The sequence below is a fragment of the Gymnoscopelus microlampas genome (assembly GCF_963454915.1).
Source record: "Gymnoscopelus microlampas genome assembly, chromosome: 24".
NCBI classification, from domain to species: domain Eukaryota; kingdom Metazoa; phylum Chordata; class Actinopteri; order Myctophiformes; family Myctophidae; genus Gymnoscopelus; species Gymnoscopelus microlampas.
In genome coordinates, this window is record NC_139961.1 from 16,999,961 (window position 1) to 17,015,873 (window position 15,913).

Here is a 15,913-nt window from a genome sequence, read left to right on the forward strand (position 1 = left end):
GTAAACTTATTGACATATTTAATAACTTTATACATGTAAAAATAGCTTACAACGCGTCACTTTGTGACACATTGTAAGCTTGTAGATTTTCTATTTCTGCTATTTTTTGATATTTGAAAAGGTGTGAACATTTTTCAACATTTTCAACGATTATGCAAAAATAATTGTGATTATCTCAAATAATTGCGATTAGATGATTATGTAATAATTGTCACAAGCCTAAGGTTAGGTCAGGTTCACTCATTGTTTCCCCTTTATAATCTGCTACCAGCTATGACATGTGTTGTGGTGTGTGTGTGTTTGTCCTCTACAAAAACGGTGCATAAGTGTTTTTGTTAACATTAATGTTCAACAGCTCTATGTTGTGATAGTAATCATTGCTATAGTGTGTTTGTTCATTAACAGTGTTAAACAGCTCTATATTGTGATAGCAATCATTGCTATAGAGTGTTTGTTCAGTAACAGTGTTAAACAGCTCTATGTTGTGATAGTAATCATTGCTATAGTGTTTGTTCAGTAACAGTGTTAAACAGCTCTATGTTGTGATAGTAATCATTGCTATAGTGTGTTTGTTCAGTAACAGTGTTAAATAGCTCTATAATGCGATAGTAATCATTGCTATAGAGTGTTTGTTCAGTAACAGTGTTACATAGCTCTATATTGTGATAGTAATCATTGCTATAGTGTGTTTGTTCAGTAACAGTGTTAAACAGCTCTAAATTGTGATAGTAATCATTGCTATAGTGTGTTTGTTCATTAACAGTGTTACATACAGTAGCTCTATATTGTGATAGTAATCATTGCTATAGTGTGTTTGTTCAGTAACAGTGTTAAACAGCTCTATGTTGTGATAGTAATCATAGCTATAGTGTGTTTGTTCAGTAACAGTGTTAAACAGCTCTATATTGTGATAGTAATCATTGCTATAGTGTGTTTGTTCAGTAACAGTGTTAAACAGCTCTATATTGTGATAGTAATCATTGCTATAGTGTGTTTGTTCAGTAACAGTGTTACATAGCTCTATATTGTGATAGTAATCATTGCTATAGTGTGTTTGTTCAGTAACAGTGTTACATAGCTCTATATTGTGATAGTAATCATTGCTATAGTGTGTTTGTTCAGTAACAGTGTTACATAGCTCATATTGTGATAGTAATCATTGCTATAGTGTGTTTGTTCATTAACAGTGTTACATACAGTAGCTCTATATTGTGATAGTAATCATTGCTATAGTGTGTTTGTTCAGTAACAGTGTTAAATAGCTCTATGTTGTGATAGTAATCATAGCTATAGTGTGTTTGTTCAGTAACAGTGTTAAACAGCTCTATGTTGTGATAGTAATCATAGCTATAGTGTGTTTGTTCAGTAACAGTGTTAAACAGCTCTATATTGTGATAGTAATCATTGCTATAGTGTGTTTGTTCAGTAACAGTGTTACATAGCTCTATATTGTGATAGTAATCATTGCTATAGTGTGTTTGTTCAGTAACAGTGTTACATAGCTCTATATTGTGATAGTAATCATTGCTATAGTGTGTTTGTTCAGTAACAGTGTTACATAGCTCTATATTGTGATAGTAATCATTGCTATAGTGTGTTTGTTCAGTAACAGTGTTAAATAGCTCTATATTGTGATAGTAATCATTGCTATAGTGTGTTTGTTCAGTAACAGTGTTACATACAGTAGCTCTATATTGTGATAGTAATCATTGCTATAGTGTGTTTGTTCAGTAACAGTGTTACATAGCTCTATATTGTGATAGTAATCATTGCTATAGTGTGTTTGTTCAGTAACAGTGTTAAACAGCTCTATGTTGTGATAGTAATCATTGCTATAGTGTGTTTGTTCAGTAACAGTGTTACATAGCTCTATATTGTGATAGTAATCATTGCTATAGTGTGTTTGTTCAGTAACAGTGTTACATAGCTCTATATTGTGATAGTAATCATTGCTATAGTGTGTTTGTTCAGTAACAGTGTTACATAGCTTTATATTGTGATAGTAATCATTGCTATAGTGTGTTTGTTCAGTTACAGGGGTCTCCCAGTAGCTGTTTAGTAAACAGAAAATGCATTTTCAGGTCAGGATGAAAATGCTATCCAATCAGGAGAAGGGGTACTCAGGGTACAGGATGAACATGTGAAATTTGAAGTGATGAAGAAATAAGATACGTTACTTTCAGTATGAGATGATTCATAGTTCCAGTGCACAGTTTTGTCATTTACCTTCATAAACCCAGTCAGGGATTCCATTCAGGATTTTGTTGTATTCCCCATCGAATGTGACTTGCTGTTGTGCAGTAGTGGGGCTGGTCTTTATGTACACGTTATGGTCCCAAACAAATGCCTACAAACAATACATGTACACATAACAGGTCAGCAAGCCCTCTGTATGTAAATAATACATTTAATCATATAGTCACTGTCGGGCAGCAACCTCGTATCTCCATAGTTCAACTTATCTTTTTTCCCCCCGTAAAGTTATGCCTATAGCCCAGCGTGTCACACAAAAGTAGTGAAAATAGCAGATCTACAAGCTCACAACGTGTTGCGCAACACGTTGTGAGCTTGTAGATCTGCTATTTTCACTATATATGTGTTTTAACATAATAAAAAGGAACGGTTTTGGACATATGAGGTGTCTACCCCACAGCAACGATATGCATGTATACTATTATGCAGAATTAGTAGAAATGACAAACATTCTAGTTTCAGACGTTGGAAGAATAGAACATAGTCATCTTCCAGTGATGCCCTTGGGCTATACCTTCTTAGTTAAGAAATAAATAGTCCCGAGTTGGTGTTGGCTAGACCCAGTGGTGTAAAGTAACTAAGTACATTTACTCAAGTACTGTAGTGCCATTTTGAGTTACTTTGACTTTATTGGAGTATTTCCAATTGTCTATACTTTTACTTCTACTCCACTACATCTCAGAGGCATATATTGTACTTTTACTCGACTACAATTATTTGAAAACTTTAGTTACTAGTTACTTTGCAGATATAAATTATTATGTTATAAACATACATTGACCACTTTATCCATATTTTATACATAGGCTATTTGAAAATAGCCGATCTACAAGATCACAACGTGTCGCATCGTGACGCGTTGTGAGCTTGTAGATCTGCTATTTTCAAACACTTTAGTATTTTTACTTTTGGTACTTTAAGTACATTTTGATACCAATACTTTTATACTTTTATTCAAGTACATTTTTTAGTCCGGACTTATACTTGTAACAGAGTACTTCTACATTGCAGTATTGATACTTTTACTTAAGTAAAACCTTTGAGTACCTTTTCCACCACTGGCTAGACCGCACTCTCACATTGCATCGCAGTTAACAAAGAAACAAAAAAACAGAGTTGACCCGCTTGTAGTTCCCCCGGTTTCCTTTTTAGAATGATATCAACTTATAAGTGAAATGCAGGCTTTTCCACCTTTGAACTCTCATTTAGCTGATTCTTAAGCCCCAGTTCCATCTAGATGAGTGTTTGGAAAAGGTTTCTTTTGACAGACTTGTGTGTCAAGTGTAGAGTCATCCTCAAACTAAAAGTGACAAAATGATGACATAAAGGTCAGTAAGGTTTGTAGGATGTGTGCAAAACAGACAGGGGAACATGTGGTTCAACCTCTTATGGATTTGTTATTGGCTTTCAAGTGGCATTACTGTAAATAGATGGTGTTCTAAAAAGATTGTTCTTCTTTTTTGGCAAAATTGCCCCCCCTGCTGGCAGAGGCTAAAATCGCTTATGAGCCCATATTACCAGTTTGTGGCCCTCAGGAGCCCAGGAGAAGTACTGGATCTTGTGTGGTAGATCAGCTGTTGGAACAAAGTCCCTATAAAGCAGCAGAAACATACATTCCTTCATTCATTGAAGGCTTAAAGGGATGGTTCACCCCAAAAAAAAAACAGACTTTCCCAACTTTCACTCTCAAAATGTTTAAAAAATAGCTTGAATAACAGATCTACAAGCTCACAACGCATTGTAGTGTGACAAATTGTGAGCTTGTAGATAGCAGTGTGTGCTACCTTTGAGCAACACAACAACAAAGTAGGTAATTCATTTATGAAAAAACAAAAAACAACAACAACAACAACAACAACAACAACAACATAAAAAGTAGGAAGTAGTAGGTAGGGTAAGTGATTTTCTTTGGTTAAAATACGTGTTAAAAATAGCTCTATTTTCTGATAGTACTCATTGCTATAGAGTGTCCCCATGTATCTCCAGCTCTTTATTAAACAGAAAATGAATTTGAAGGTCGGGATACCAATTGTATCCAATCAGGATAGAGAACTCAGTCAGGATACAGATTAACTGGAAATTGGAAGTTCTGACACAAAGAAATGAGCAGACAAAATTGGAACTGGAACACTATACAAATGAAGCTGATTAATGTGTACTCTCTCCTGATTGGCAGAGATGTTGTCTGTTGTCACCCACCTGAAAATGTATTTTCTGTTTATTAAAGAGCTTGAGAGACAGGGAGGCTCCTGTTACTGAACAAATACTCCATAGCAATGATTACTTTCAAAATATAATGCTTTAACATTTTAACAAAAAAAAACATTTTGTTCTAACCAAAAAATATCACTTTAACCCTAGCTTTAAAATATGGAGATACAAGGTTTCTGCCTGACAGCAACAATAATTCCTTGCATGTGTGACTGCAGTGTCAGTCCAACTCCAGACCCTGCCATTGTTAATTGTCACACTCCATCCATCCAAATCCACACAGGGCCACTTGCTGATTGTTTGAATGCATTTCTTGGTATATGGCTGTCCAATGAAAATTAAGTAATATACATAGAACCTGTGTTCCAATCGTTCCAATGTAGTTATTATTTAGTAACATGCTCTCATATTTATAAAACACGGACATATAAAACGGACACTTAATCACTTTCAACCTGGCCTCTCCCTAGGCATGTCATTATGGGCAAAGATCTTCAGAAATGTCTCATTTCTTTAAAAAAAAAATCGAAAGTATAGCCAAAATAGCTGATCTACAAGCTATGCAAAAGCTCGCAACGCGACACGATGCGACGCGTTTGTGAGCTTGTATATCAGATATAGAGCTTGCTGTCAGACAACATATAAAAGCGGGCATTAATTCATGAAAAAAACATAAAATTATAAAATATGGTCATGCATACTTACTTTGTCACCAGGTCATAAATGTGGTATGATGCGGTGAAAGAATGCCTCCACACCTAATGGGACAAACGACGATTAACAAGGAATGAGGAACTTAGCAGAATTTATTAGGGTTTCTTTTCTATAATGAAGTCTATGAAAGCTTTACATACTTTTGAGTAATTACTCATGAAGGCAACATATTTACGATCTGCAGACAGCTGGTAATCATAGGCGTCCACTTGAGCCTGTGTGGAGAGAAGACACATCTGTTAGGAAGACTCTGCAAACATTCCTCTTCACTTCCAGCAGCCGAACACACAATCAAGTGGTGGACAGTAGTACTCAACTCCAGTACTTGAGTCAAAGTATAGATACTCCTGGTCAACTATTATTCAACTAAGTGAGCGTTGCTCAGTCAAATATGAACTTGAGTTAAAGTACTGGAGTGCTTGATTAAAAATAATAATAATAATAATTACTTAGTAGCTACGCAAAAGTACATGCTTTTATAAATGATTAAACTATTCAAAAATATGAATTAAAAAGTAAATTTTATTTTTAATGTCAATGCATTGGCTGTATTAAAACTTTGTTATTTTCCAAACAAAGTCAGTTTTTAATAGTATAAATAGCAGATCTACAAGCTCACAACGCGTCACGCTGCCACTTATTTTGATGCAATTGAAATAGGGCTTAAGTTGTCATTTAAAAATGATTTAATAAGTTTTTGCATTTTTTTTTTGGCAAAAGGTTAAAGTACTATATTCTGATAGTAGACTATATTCCTTCCTACAGAGCGTTTGTTTGGTCTCTCCTGCTCTTTAGTAAATAGAATATATTACATCTTCAGGTAGGTGACAAAATTTAAGCCAATCAGAAGAGAGTACTGAAAATGCATTTTCAGTTTAATAAAGAGCTGGAGAGACATGGGAGACTCTTTTTACCGAACAAACACCCTATAGCAATCAGAATATAGAGCTATTTAACACTTATTTTCACCAAAGTAAATCACTTACCCTACCTTTAAATAAGTGTTAATTAGTAGAGTGTTTGTTCAGTAATAGATGTCTTCCTGTCTCTTTAGTAAACAGAAAATACATTTTCAGGTTGGGATACTAAATAAATCCAATCAGGAGAGAAAACTCATACAGGATACAAGTTAAAAAAGCTAAATTGGAAGTGATGAAATAAAACAATGAGCAGACAAAATTAGAACACAATACAATTGAACCCGAGCTTACTCTCTCCTGATTGAATGCAAATAGTTACCCACCTGAAAATGTATTTTCTATGTACTAAAGAGATGGAGAAACAGGGAGGCCCCTGTTACTGAACACATTAGCTCTATGATTATAGAGCTTTTTGTTTCAACACCCAGAAAATGTCACTTATAGCACCTTAAGCCTATAACCCCCACGGACACAACATATTTATATACAGTATGAGAACACACAAATGTTACACTCAAGCAAATTCACTTACAAATGTTGCGCTGCTCAGAAATTCTACAGAGGTGTTTGTGAACACGTCGTTAAGAAAGACTGAGCCGTCGGTCTTGGTTAGATATTCACCGTCTGCAGGGGAGAAGAATGTGTAACCTTTAGTGTTAGACAAGCTGAGAGAGGAAACACACTTAATTACTCTGTACCGTTTTAGCTAGAGTGACGCCATTGGAATATTGGTTCTCAAACTTTTTTTTTTTTGTAACTCTCAAGAGTTACAGACCTGTCAGGGCTTGGAACCCCCTCAAGGAACCCTCAGGGTCCCCGTGCCCCACCTGTGAGAAACTGTTCCCTATGTGCGAATAGAGGAAGGGGATCTATGTAACCGGAGTGCGTTGCAGGTGCAAATAAAGCTGCTTCTTCCATGGATTTGGTTTAATTTGGGGCGACGAATCAATAACGAATATTTGGACGTCTTAAGTTTTCACAAGATAGTGGGTGTGGCAGGTTCCCTACCACCAGTGGTTTCACAACCTTTTCAGGGCGCAACCCCCAAAATAATCATATTTGAACTGGGGACCCCCCACCCTGACAATCTTTGGAATTGTAGGAGTTGAGGCATTACATTTAGTATGACTCGGTTCCATTGTGGAATGGTTATGTTTTTTTTACACACACACACACACACACACACACACACACCACACACCACACACCACACACACACACACACACACACACACACAGTATTAAATCAAGTTAATTAAATTGTCACTTTAGAAATGTGCCCTGTATACACTCATAATATCCGTTGTTGTATTTTTTCTTTTTACTGTTGAGTGAGAAAACAATGTTGCACATTAAGCTAATAATCTCAAATAATTTGGGGACCCCAGCACAGGTTGAGAACCACTGCCCTACACTACGGTACTTAACCGCAATCTTGCGCCAGAGCAGAACAATCTAACACTGTGTATGTAAACAATCTATCTCACGCCCCCCCCAAATAGGCTGCTGTACGTTCACTTGGTGCTTTCTTGTGTCAGTTCACTCTAGTGGCTCAGGAGGTTCGATCCCCGGCTCCCCCTGACTCTGTGTGTGTGTCCTTGAGCAAGACACTGAAAACCCAACTGCTCCCGATGAGCTGGTTGGTGGTTTCTTCCACCGTCGGTGTGTGACTTTGGTTTACAGGTTGGTTTTCCACTGAAAAATGGTGCATTTACAGTATATCCAAAGTGATCGAAGCCTTAAAATATATTTTAATGATCGTAAATGACAAACGGATGGCATTTTCCTGTAGAAGATACATTTCTTTCTTTTTTTTGTATGTAACTTTGCCCGTTTAACAAAACACCGAAATACAGTGAGAGGGAAATTTGTTTCTGCAGGCACAGTAAAATCACGGTTCTGGCAATAGATATAGGCTATATGCTTCCATTTCCAAATCTGTAAAAAAAAACACGTTCTGTAGCTTTTAAACTACATTGATAAGACGATATAACAGCAGGAATCACAGCTTTGCAAATGCATGTTCTAATAAATAGGCCTCTTCAAATATACCAATGTATGCTTTATTATTAAATTTACCTCATTTCAACTTTGAAATTGCACTGTAATCGAAGTGAGTCGCCCCAAACAAATCCCCCATAAAGGGTTGACAACCCTGTGTATTCTATAACTCTGAGAGTGTGCAAATGGACCCGTACGGGTCCATTTAGTTCCATTTGCACGCTCTCAGGAGTTAGAGGCCTTTACTGTGTAGTGGCTGTAGGTGACAATACGGTGACGATCCGGAACAGCGGCTGTGTCACCTGAGATCCATCTCATGGAGTAGGACCGTGGGCTGTAGGAGCTGTTGAAGACGTCATCCAGGGTGAAAGTCCTCTTCGATTTGGAGCCATCCTTGTCCTCTGAAACGCAAACGGCAGCCAAGAAAGTTTCAAATTAACCCAGTGACAGGTATTATGTCACACAGATCATGATCGTATCACAAGATAAGGTTATCACAAGATAAGGGCGTTTGAGTTGGACAGGTTGTAATGATAAGGTATTGTTGTTTTGTTGTAATGCCTTATTTTGTTTTGCAGTATTATGTAATATCTTGTATCGTATACGTTTGATCTTTGGCCTATTTATTATTTTTTATTCTGAACAGTGGTGGGAAAAAGTACATAAGTAAAAGTATCAATATTGCAAGTAACAAGTTACAAGTAAAAGTCCGGCAACAAGTGCAACATGTATAAAAAATCTTTTGAAAATAGCAGATCTACAAGTTCACAAGATCTGCTGTTGTTGTAGATCTGCTATTTTCAAATAGCCAAAGTTTAAATAGTGCTGAAGTGGTTAATGTATGTCTTGTAATAATAATTCAAATCTGCAAAGTAACTAGTAACTAAAGTTTTCACATCATAGTGGAGTAGAAGTACAATATTTGCCACTGAGATGTAGTGGAGTATAAGTAAAAGTATTGACAATTGGAAATACTCCAGTAAAGTTAAAGTACCTAAAACTTTTACTTAAGTACAGTACTTGAGTAAATGCAATTAGTTACTTTCCACCACTGCTATCTATGTTAGGTAAGATAAGGTGTGTATTTTTTTTTACCATGTATCCTACATCATAACATAAACATGTCTGACATTTGTAACAATCCAAACCGTGTGAAAATCATACATGCATTAGGAGGCACGTCTCTCCCAACAAAATATTGACGGCCGCGATGACGCATCTCTTCAAAGAACAGCAGCAGCCAATGAGGTGTCTACGTTAGTACTGTGGTCTCAGCCTATCCTGTGTCGGCGGTTAAGCAAGGGATAATTGCCCCACGTCGGTGCATAATCACCGTGTCAGGATATATTTTTCAATAATGACCGGCTACCCGGCTATTATCCCTCTTATTACACGGCTATTTAATAAATAAATTAATAAATTGACCCAAAAGTAACAACAAAACAAGGTATTTCCTTGCTTACTGCAATGAAAGTATTCCATAAGGTAACCAGAAGACTCGCCCCAAAACACGCTCGCCCCCATTATTTTCGTGGACCAGCGGTGAATACCGCCCGATTTGCCCCGGGGCGACTGTGTTTTGGGGCGTGCGTTTTGGTATTCTTCCATGAGTATTGCTGGCCATCCTCCCAGCGCAACACGGTCCCCTCGGAAAACAATGAAGTGTTGATCAAATAGAATACATTTTCGGTTACTGCATCGTCTATTTCTCACTTCAAATGTTTTCAAAAACATTCTTGAGAGCTACGTTTACAGTATTGTAGCTGTAAATGACATGGTTTTATGACATTATTCCGAAATAACACACCGCTGAATTCAGTGATTGACCAATCAGAAGCAAGCATTCAACCAAGCCAGACACACATACAGGTATTTCGGGATGTGGCCAAATCCGCCATTCCTTCACCGGGTGAAACAACACAGCTTTCACCATCGGAAATGCATTACGGAACGCACACATTGTTACATTTTATGGGTTTATTCCGTCATAGCGCAACATATGGTGGAGTATTGTAATGCAGGTCATTGCAACAACCACCGATCAAAAGGGCACCTCTATTGAGACATTTAGATTGTGTCAAAGGTCATGTCTCACCTAGACACAGGATCTGACACAATCTTTTTACCTGATGGTCAAGATTCAATTTATCCCCTGAGCAAGCAGACGGGCTGTATTAGCTCAATGGTAAAAAATGTCAGCACTTAAGCAGGAAACCGGCTACAAATCCAGGGTAGAAGAGGACAGTTACATAGTGCTGCTTTAATTACAATTATTGCTAATTCATATTTATCATTTTAGTACATACCCGCATTCCATTGATGCAGGTATGTCAACAATGGTAAATATTATGGTAAACAGTCCATATTTACAACATAATGCAGTGATATATATGATGTGGTGCATATCATACCACTGGCAAGTTATAAATTAGTAGGCTTGTTTAAAAGTTTATTGTTTTATAGAACTACTCTTGTCACTGTAAGCTCAGAATGACACATGAAGCTGTAAAAACATGTGAGACCGAACATTCTTGTGTTGTAAAGCAAGGACCCGGGAATTCTGGCCTGGCAATTAGCCTATTGTTGAATAACTCTGTCATGTCCACAAAAAAAACATGCAGTTTTAACATCAATTGTCCAATGTGTGGCTCTTGGCTGACTTAATTGAAGTCAGTATGGCCCCTGGTGTAGGGTAATGCCGCATGGGGTGTGTAATTGATAGAACGTATATTTTTTGGGTGAACTACTCCTTTAAGATGCTGACAAAATGTTTGCGATTAGGGGTAGAATGACTTTGTCTCTTTTTGCTGTTACTAACTGACTGCTGCTATTGTGTGTATAATACTGTATAGTACAGATGTTTGCTTTTTCTTCATATCGTGCTGTTGTTTCTATGCTGCTGTATTGTCCAAGAAGCCAAACAAAGGTAAATTGCACGTGTTTGTGTGTACCTGTTCACAAGATTAAGAGTAATTCCGATGGTATCCTATAGTTTCAATGTACAGATTGTTGTTTCGATGCTATACCTGGGTTCCTAGTTTACTGAGGCTACACTGTCTCTCTGCACTCTATGTGTGTGATTACCTTTTGCTTATTGCAAGTCACTCTGGATAAGAGTGCCTGCTAAATGCCAAAATTGTCTCTGTAATTGAATGTAACAATGAAAATCATTGACCCTTATAGAGAGTATCTTGTGTTTCCTGCCGTCTATATGCCTGCGCTCTGAAGCAATAAACCTGTGTTTCCTCTCTGAAAATTGCTTACATCATCCTGTGTTTGGGTCCTGCTTGTAAACCCAGTGTGGTATCTACCTACCTACCTACCTACCTACCTTTTTTTTTTCCCCCGCAATTCTGTAACCCTTATTTTTCACCCGGTGCCAATTTTCTAAGTGATCCTGGGCGCTACACTCCCTTCACCAGCCTAGGGAGGCCAGGGCCGAGCTCATGCCTCCTTCAATGCATGAGAGCCAACTGACCTTCTTGTCACCTGACAGGGGGGAGTTTCTCTGGTTGGACGTAGCGCGTGGAAGGAACACGTTATTCCAACCAGTTCCTTTCCCCTCCATCAGGCGCCCCGGCTGTCATGGGGGAGGTAGTATAGCGACCAGGATTACTACATGTTTTTGAGGGTATTAACTACCCTGAGAGACACGGGGAGAACATGCAAACTGCACACAGAAAGGCCCTTTCGCCAACCCCACCTAGGGTATGGGCGCTGATGACGCGGAGGAGAAGACACGCCTACCTACCTACCTACCTACCTATCTACCTACCTACCTACCTACCTATCTACCTACCTACCTATCTACCTACCTATCTACCTACCTACCTACCTATCTAGTATCATACAATATAGCCTACAGTATACATACAACGGCAGTCAGTGTACACTATCAACAAAAAGAGACAAAAAGTGGTCACATTTGGAGCTATCCCCATGCAACATGGCGAATGGCGCACACGTAATTGTCTCTGTCCCCTTTATATTTGGGGTTCATTCAGCCTGCGATCAAGAACCACTCATTCAACATAATTATGACCTCGATGGCAAACACTCACCATTCAAAAAGATGGCCGTGGGCACGGCTATCAGAACCACCACCACGGTGACTCCGAGCACTCCGAGAATCACCTTGGACCACTGCACCTGGTGGAGTCAAGTAACTAACGTTAAGACATTGTTGCACGGTCGCATGAGAGGAAGAGTAATGTGTAATAATCAGTGGTGGAAAAAGTACTGACATTTTTTTTTCTTAAAAGTGTCAATACTACAATGTAGAAACTCTGTTACAAGTAAAAGGCCTGTGTTCAAAATGTTACTTGAGTAAAAGTACAAAAGTATTGGCATTGAAATATACTTAAAGTAAAAAAAAAAGTACTAAAATGTTTGAAAATAGCAGATCTACAAGCTCACAACGCGTCGCACCAGATCGGCTATTTTCAAATAGCCTAGGTATAAAATAGGGCTAAAGCGGTTATTGTATGTTTTATCATGTAATAATTTAAATCTGCAAAGTGACTAGTAACTAAAGTTTTCAAATAATTGTAGTGGAGTAAAAGTAAAATTTTTGTCTCTGAGATGTAGTGGAGTAAAAGTTAAAGTATTGAAAATGGGAAATACTCCAGTAAAGTAAAAAAAAAATCAAAATTGTACTGAAATAGAGCACTTGAGTAAATGTACTTAGTTACTTTACACCACTGGTAATAATTTATCCCAACCCAACATTTCCTTCAATGTAGGGCTGTGTGGGAGATATGAATTTAAATCAATATTATGATTATTTTTGAAACAATTGCCTCGATTCTTTTTTTTTTTTAAATAGTGAAAATAGCCTATTTACAAGTTCACTTCACATTGCCTTGCAACGCTTTCTGAGCTTGTATATCGGCTATTTTTGCAATTTTTGTACGCAACCAGTGTACAACTAAGTATAATACAGGGTTATGTAGTTTTAATCAGAGTAATCAAACTAGAATTTAGACATTTTAGTGCTGAATCGTTGATATATAAGAAAAACAAAACCTGCTTCTTGATTATTCGATTAAATGTACATGAGCAAGATTAAAGAGATAGTTCACCCCCAAAATGACTTTTTTTTCCTATCGATTACACCCCCCATGGAGACTTGAATTCATGGAGTTTTTTTTTTTTTTTGTCTCATTCCGCCGCCGGTAAATAATGTAAAGACCGACAGCGGCTCCGGTAGGAGACTCAAAGTGTCAACTTTGAGACAATAGCATCTTTCCATTTATGGGCCCCAAAAAAAAAACATTTTCATTGGCTTATAGAAACGCAACAAAAGCTAAAAAGTCTCCATGAATTCAAGGCTTCATGAGGTGTGTAAATGATAGAAATGTTTTTTTTCTTTTTTTGGGTGAGCTATCCCCTTAAGTCGGTTATTGGTTCTAAAACGTCGGTTTTGATATATATTTTCGGTTCAATTGCCCCGGCCCTTAATTCAACGCATGAATATCGATTCCGAAATACGGCGGTATACGAACCATGGCTGTGCGCTGGCGTGAAGCGTGGCGTGTATTCCGTTCACCTCACACCTCCGTGGAACAGGCTACAGGGACAGCAGTTGAGTTCCTATAGCGGCTTATACTGTTAGCTTAGCGGTGCACGGTACTGTTTGTTATCTGGCCCCTCTGATGTTCTGTTAAACATTAACTCAGGTTCCTGTTTCAAAGGTGGCACCATAAAAACCTGGAGGAGTAAAGTTCGTCTACGCTCTAAAATAGCACTAGAAATGGTTCTTTGGCTCGTAATCAGAGGGGGAACCCTTTTTTGGTGCTATATAGCACCTATCTTAAAAGGCACTTTTATAGCACCTTCGTCAAATGGTGCTACATGGCACTGGTCCTCAAAACTGGGGTCTGGGGACCCCCAGGGATCCTTGAGGGGGTTGCCGCAGCAAAATGATGAACAGTCTAATAACACCGAAAGGGATAGTTCATACCCAAAATGACTTGTTTTCTATCGATTAGTCACCCCATGGAGACTTGAATTCATGGATATTTTTTTGTCTTTATTGCCAATAAGCCAATAATTTGATGACTGGCAGCGGTTCCGGTAGGAGACACAAAGAGTCTCCCTTGTGTCTCCTACCGGAACCACGCATCCATTATCTCTCTTGCCATTGTCTTTTTGTCCAGAGCGGATTCTGCTGAATACCTGAGACTTCTATTTATTGAAGTGCTGGACAATCCAGGTGTTTCTTTCCCATTGTTCAAATTGTAACTGATGCGCGGCCACAGCCCGCAGGTCCCACAGGTTGAACCGCAGGGCGGGTGGACGGGTTAAAGACTACGACGCAATTATCGTGGGGCGGGTGAAGCGGGTCAACGCTCTCTCTCTCTCTCTCTCTCTCTCTCTCTCTCTCTCTCTCTCTCTCTCTCTCTGGAAAGCAATTGAATGGACTTGCTTGTGTGTTGAGAAGCCGGCTTTTTTTTCTTGTTGGCGGGTCGCGGGACGGGCCAAGTTATTAATTTATATATTGTTTTGTGGTACGGGTTGTGGCGGGTTGAGCTCCGTGGCGGGGCTGGCGGGCGGATTATGAAAAAAACCTAACCCACGCATCACTAGTAGGCTACCTACAGTATGTTGTGCTAATCTGGTTGAAATGGAATTGCCTATTTCACCACATTGCTTGCAAGTGATTAACTCATTCAGTGCCACTCGACGTCTAAGATGTCTGTTGTATCATAAGCCCTGTGCCACTGGACTTCTAGTTTTTTTTTGAAAAAAATGTTCAGAACCCAAGATATCATGATTTGAAAATGTTCTGCTCCATTCACTTCTTGTTTAACTTCTTACTGAAAAAGGCTGTATCTCGGCTCCTAAGCACTTTTTTTTTTACAATGAATTTTGGCTCTGGCACTCAGAGCCAAACTAACAGAAATAAGTCAGGCACTGAATGAGTTGTTATGAACACACAATTACTTTTAATTGTCAGCATGATTGGACATATCTCCTTTAGTAGTCCTGTGTTTTTTTTTACTTGCTGCTTTGATTTGAAGTACTCTGGTGGTGTGAGTACCATAAAATCACTTTTTCCATTGCTTCACTCTCATTACTTTCCAGCACTGCTGCTGCAGTGTTGAATGCACAGTTTTAGAGGGATATCCTTCTCTTTGTGTGCATTTTATTATGCTATTCTTGTTGTTAGCTATAATTCCCTGAGTGCTCTTACCTGTTCTTCTGTGAGGTTGTCTAACTCTAGGATGTGTCTGGGGACTGCGGTGTCTTCTTCCTGGATGATTTTCCTCATGTCCTCTGCTACTTCCTCCATTGGCGGTTCCTAGCTTTATGCTGGTCGGAACAGAGGTCGTTAATTCTCCCCAAAATAGGCTGCCAATGTTATTCTCCAGTGGTATTCCCCTTTGTGTCTATTCTATTTGTGTTATTCTGTTGTTTATAGATGTCCGCGGCTGGGATAAACAATACAGTCCGTTCTCCAGGAGACTCAGCTGGGTTGGAAGTGGTTTGACAGGTTCATTGAGTTAACTTGTCAAACCACATTTTTTTCACTAGTATTTCCTGTTAGCATCAGTGGTGGAAAAAGTGCTCACATTTTTAACTTGAGTAAAAGTATCAATACTGCAATGTTGAAATACTCTGTTAGTAAAAGTCCAGAATCCTAAATTTACTTGAGTAAAAGTGCAAAAGTATTGGTATCAAAATGTACTTAAAGTACCAAAAGTAAAAGTACTCATTGTGCAGAATGTCATTTCACAAGTTTTCAAATGAATACAAATCTTTTGAAAATAGCAGATCTACAAGCTCACAATGCGTTGCATCGCGACGCATTG

The 15,913-nt window shown here is 38.4% G+C and overlaps 1 protein-coding gene across 1 annotated transcript in view; it reads right to left on the reverse strand.

Annotated features, from left to right (window-relative positions):
• The window catches only part of LOC311041082 (dipeptidyl peptidase 4-like), a 40,739-nt gene extending 25,182 nt beyond the window's left edge, over positions 1-15,557 (reverse strand). The window contains exons 1-8 of the mRNA XM_084051527.1: positions 15,295-15,557; positions 12,161-12,248; positions 8,402-8,500; positions 6,631-6,722; positions 5,319-5,393; positions 5,170-5,222; positions 3,772-3,844; positions 2,227-2,347 (exon numbers count right to left, since the gene is read on the reverse strand). Coding sequence (XP_083907653.1) covers positions 2,227-2,347; positions 3,772-3,844; positions 5,170-5,222; positions 5,319-5,393; positions 6,631-6,722; positions 8,402-8,500; positions 12,161-12,248; positions 15,295-15,393 — 700 coding nt within the window. The 5' untranslated portion in view covers positions 15,394-15,557. The remainder of the gene's footprint in view (positions 1-2,226; positions 2,348-3,771; positions 3,845-5,169; positions 5,223-5,318; positions 5,394-6,630; positions 6,723-8,401; positions 8,501-12,160; positions 12,249-15,294) is intronic.
• Between the last annotated feature and the right edge of the window lie 356 nt (positions 15,558-15,913).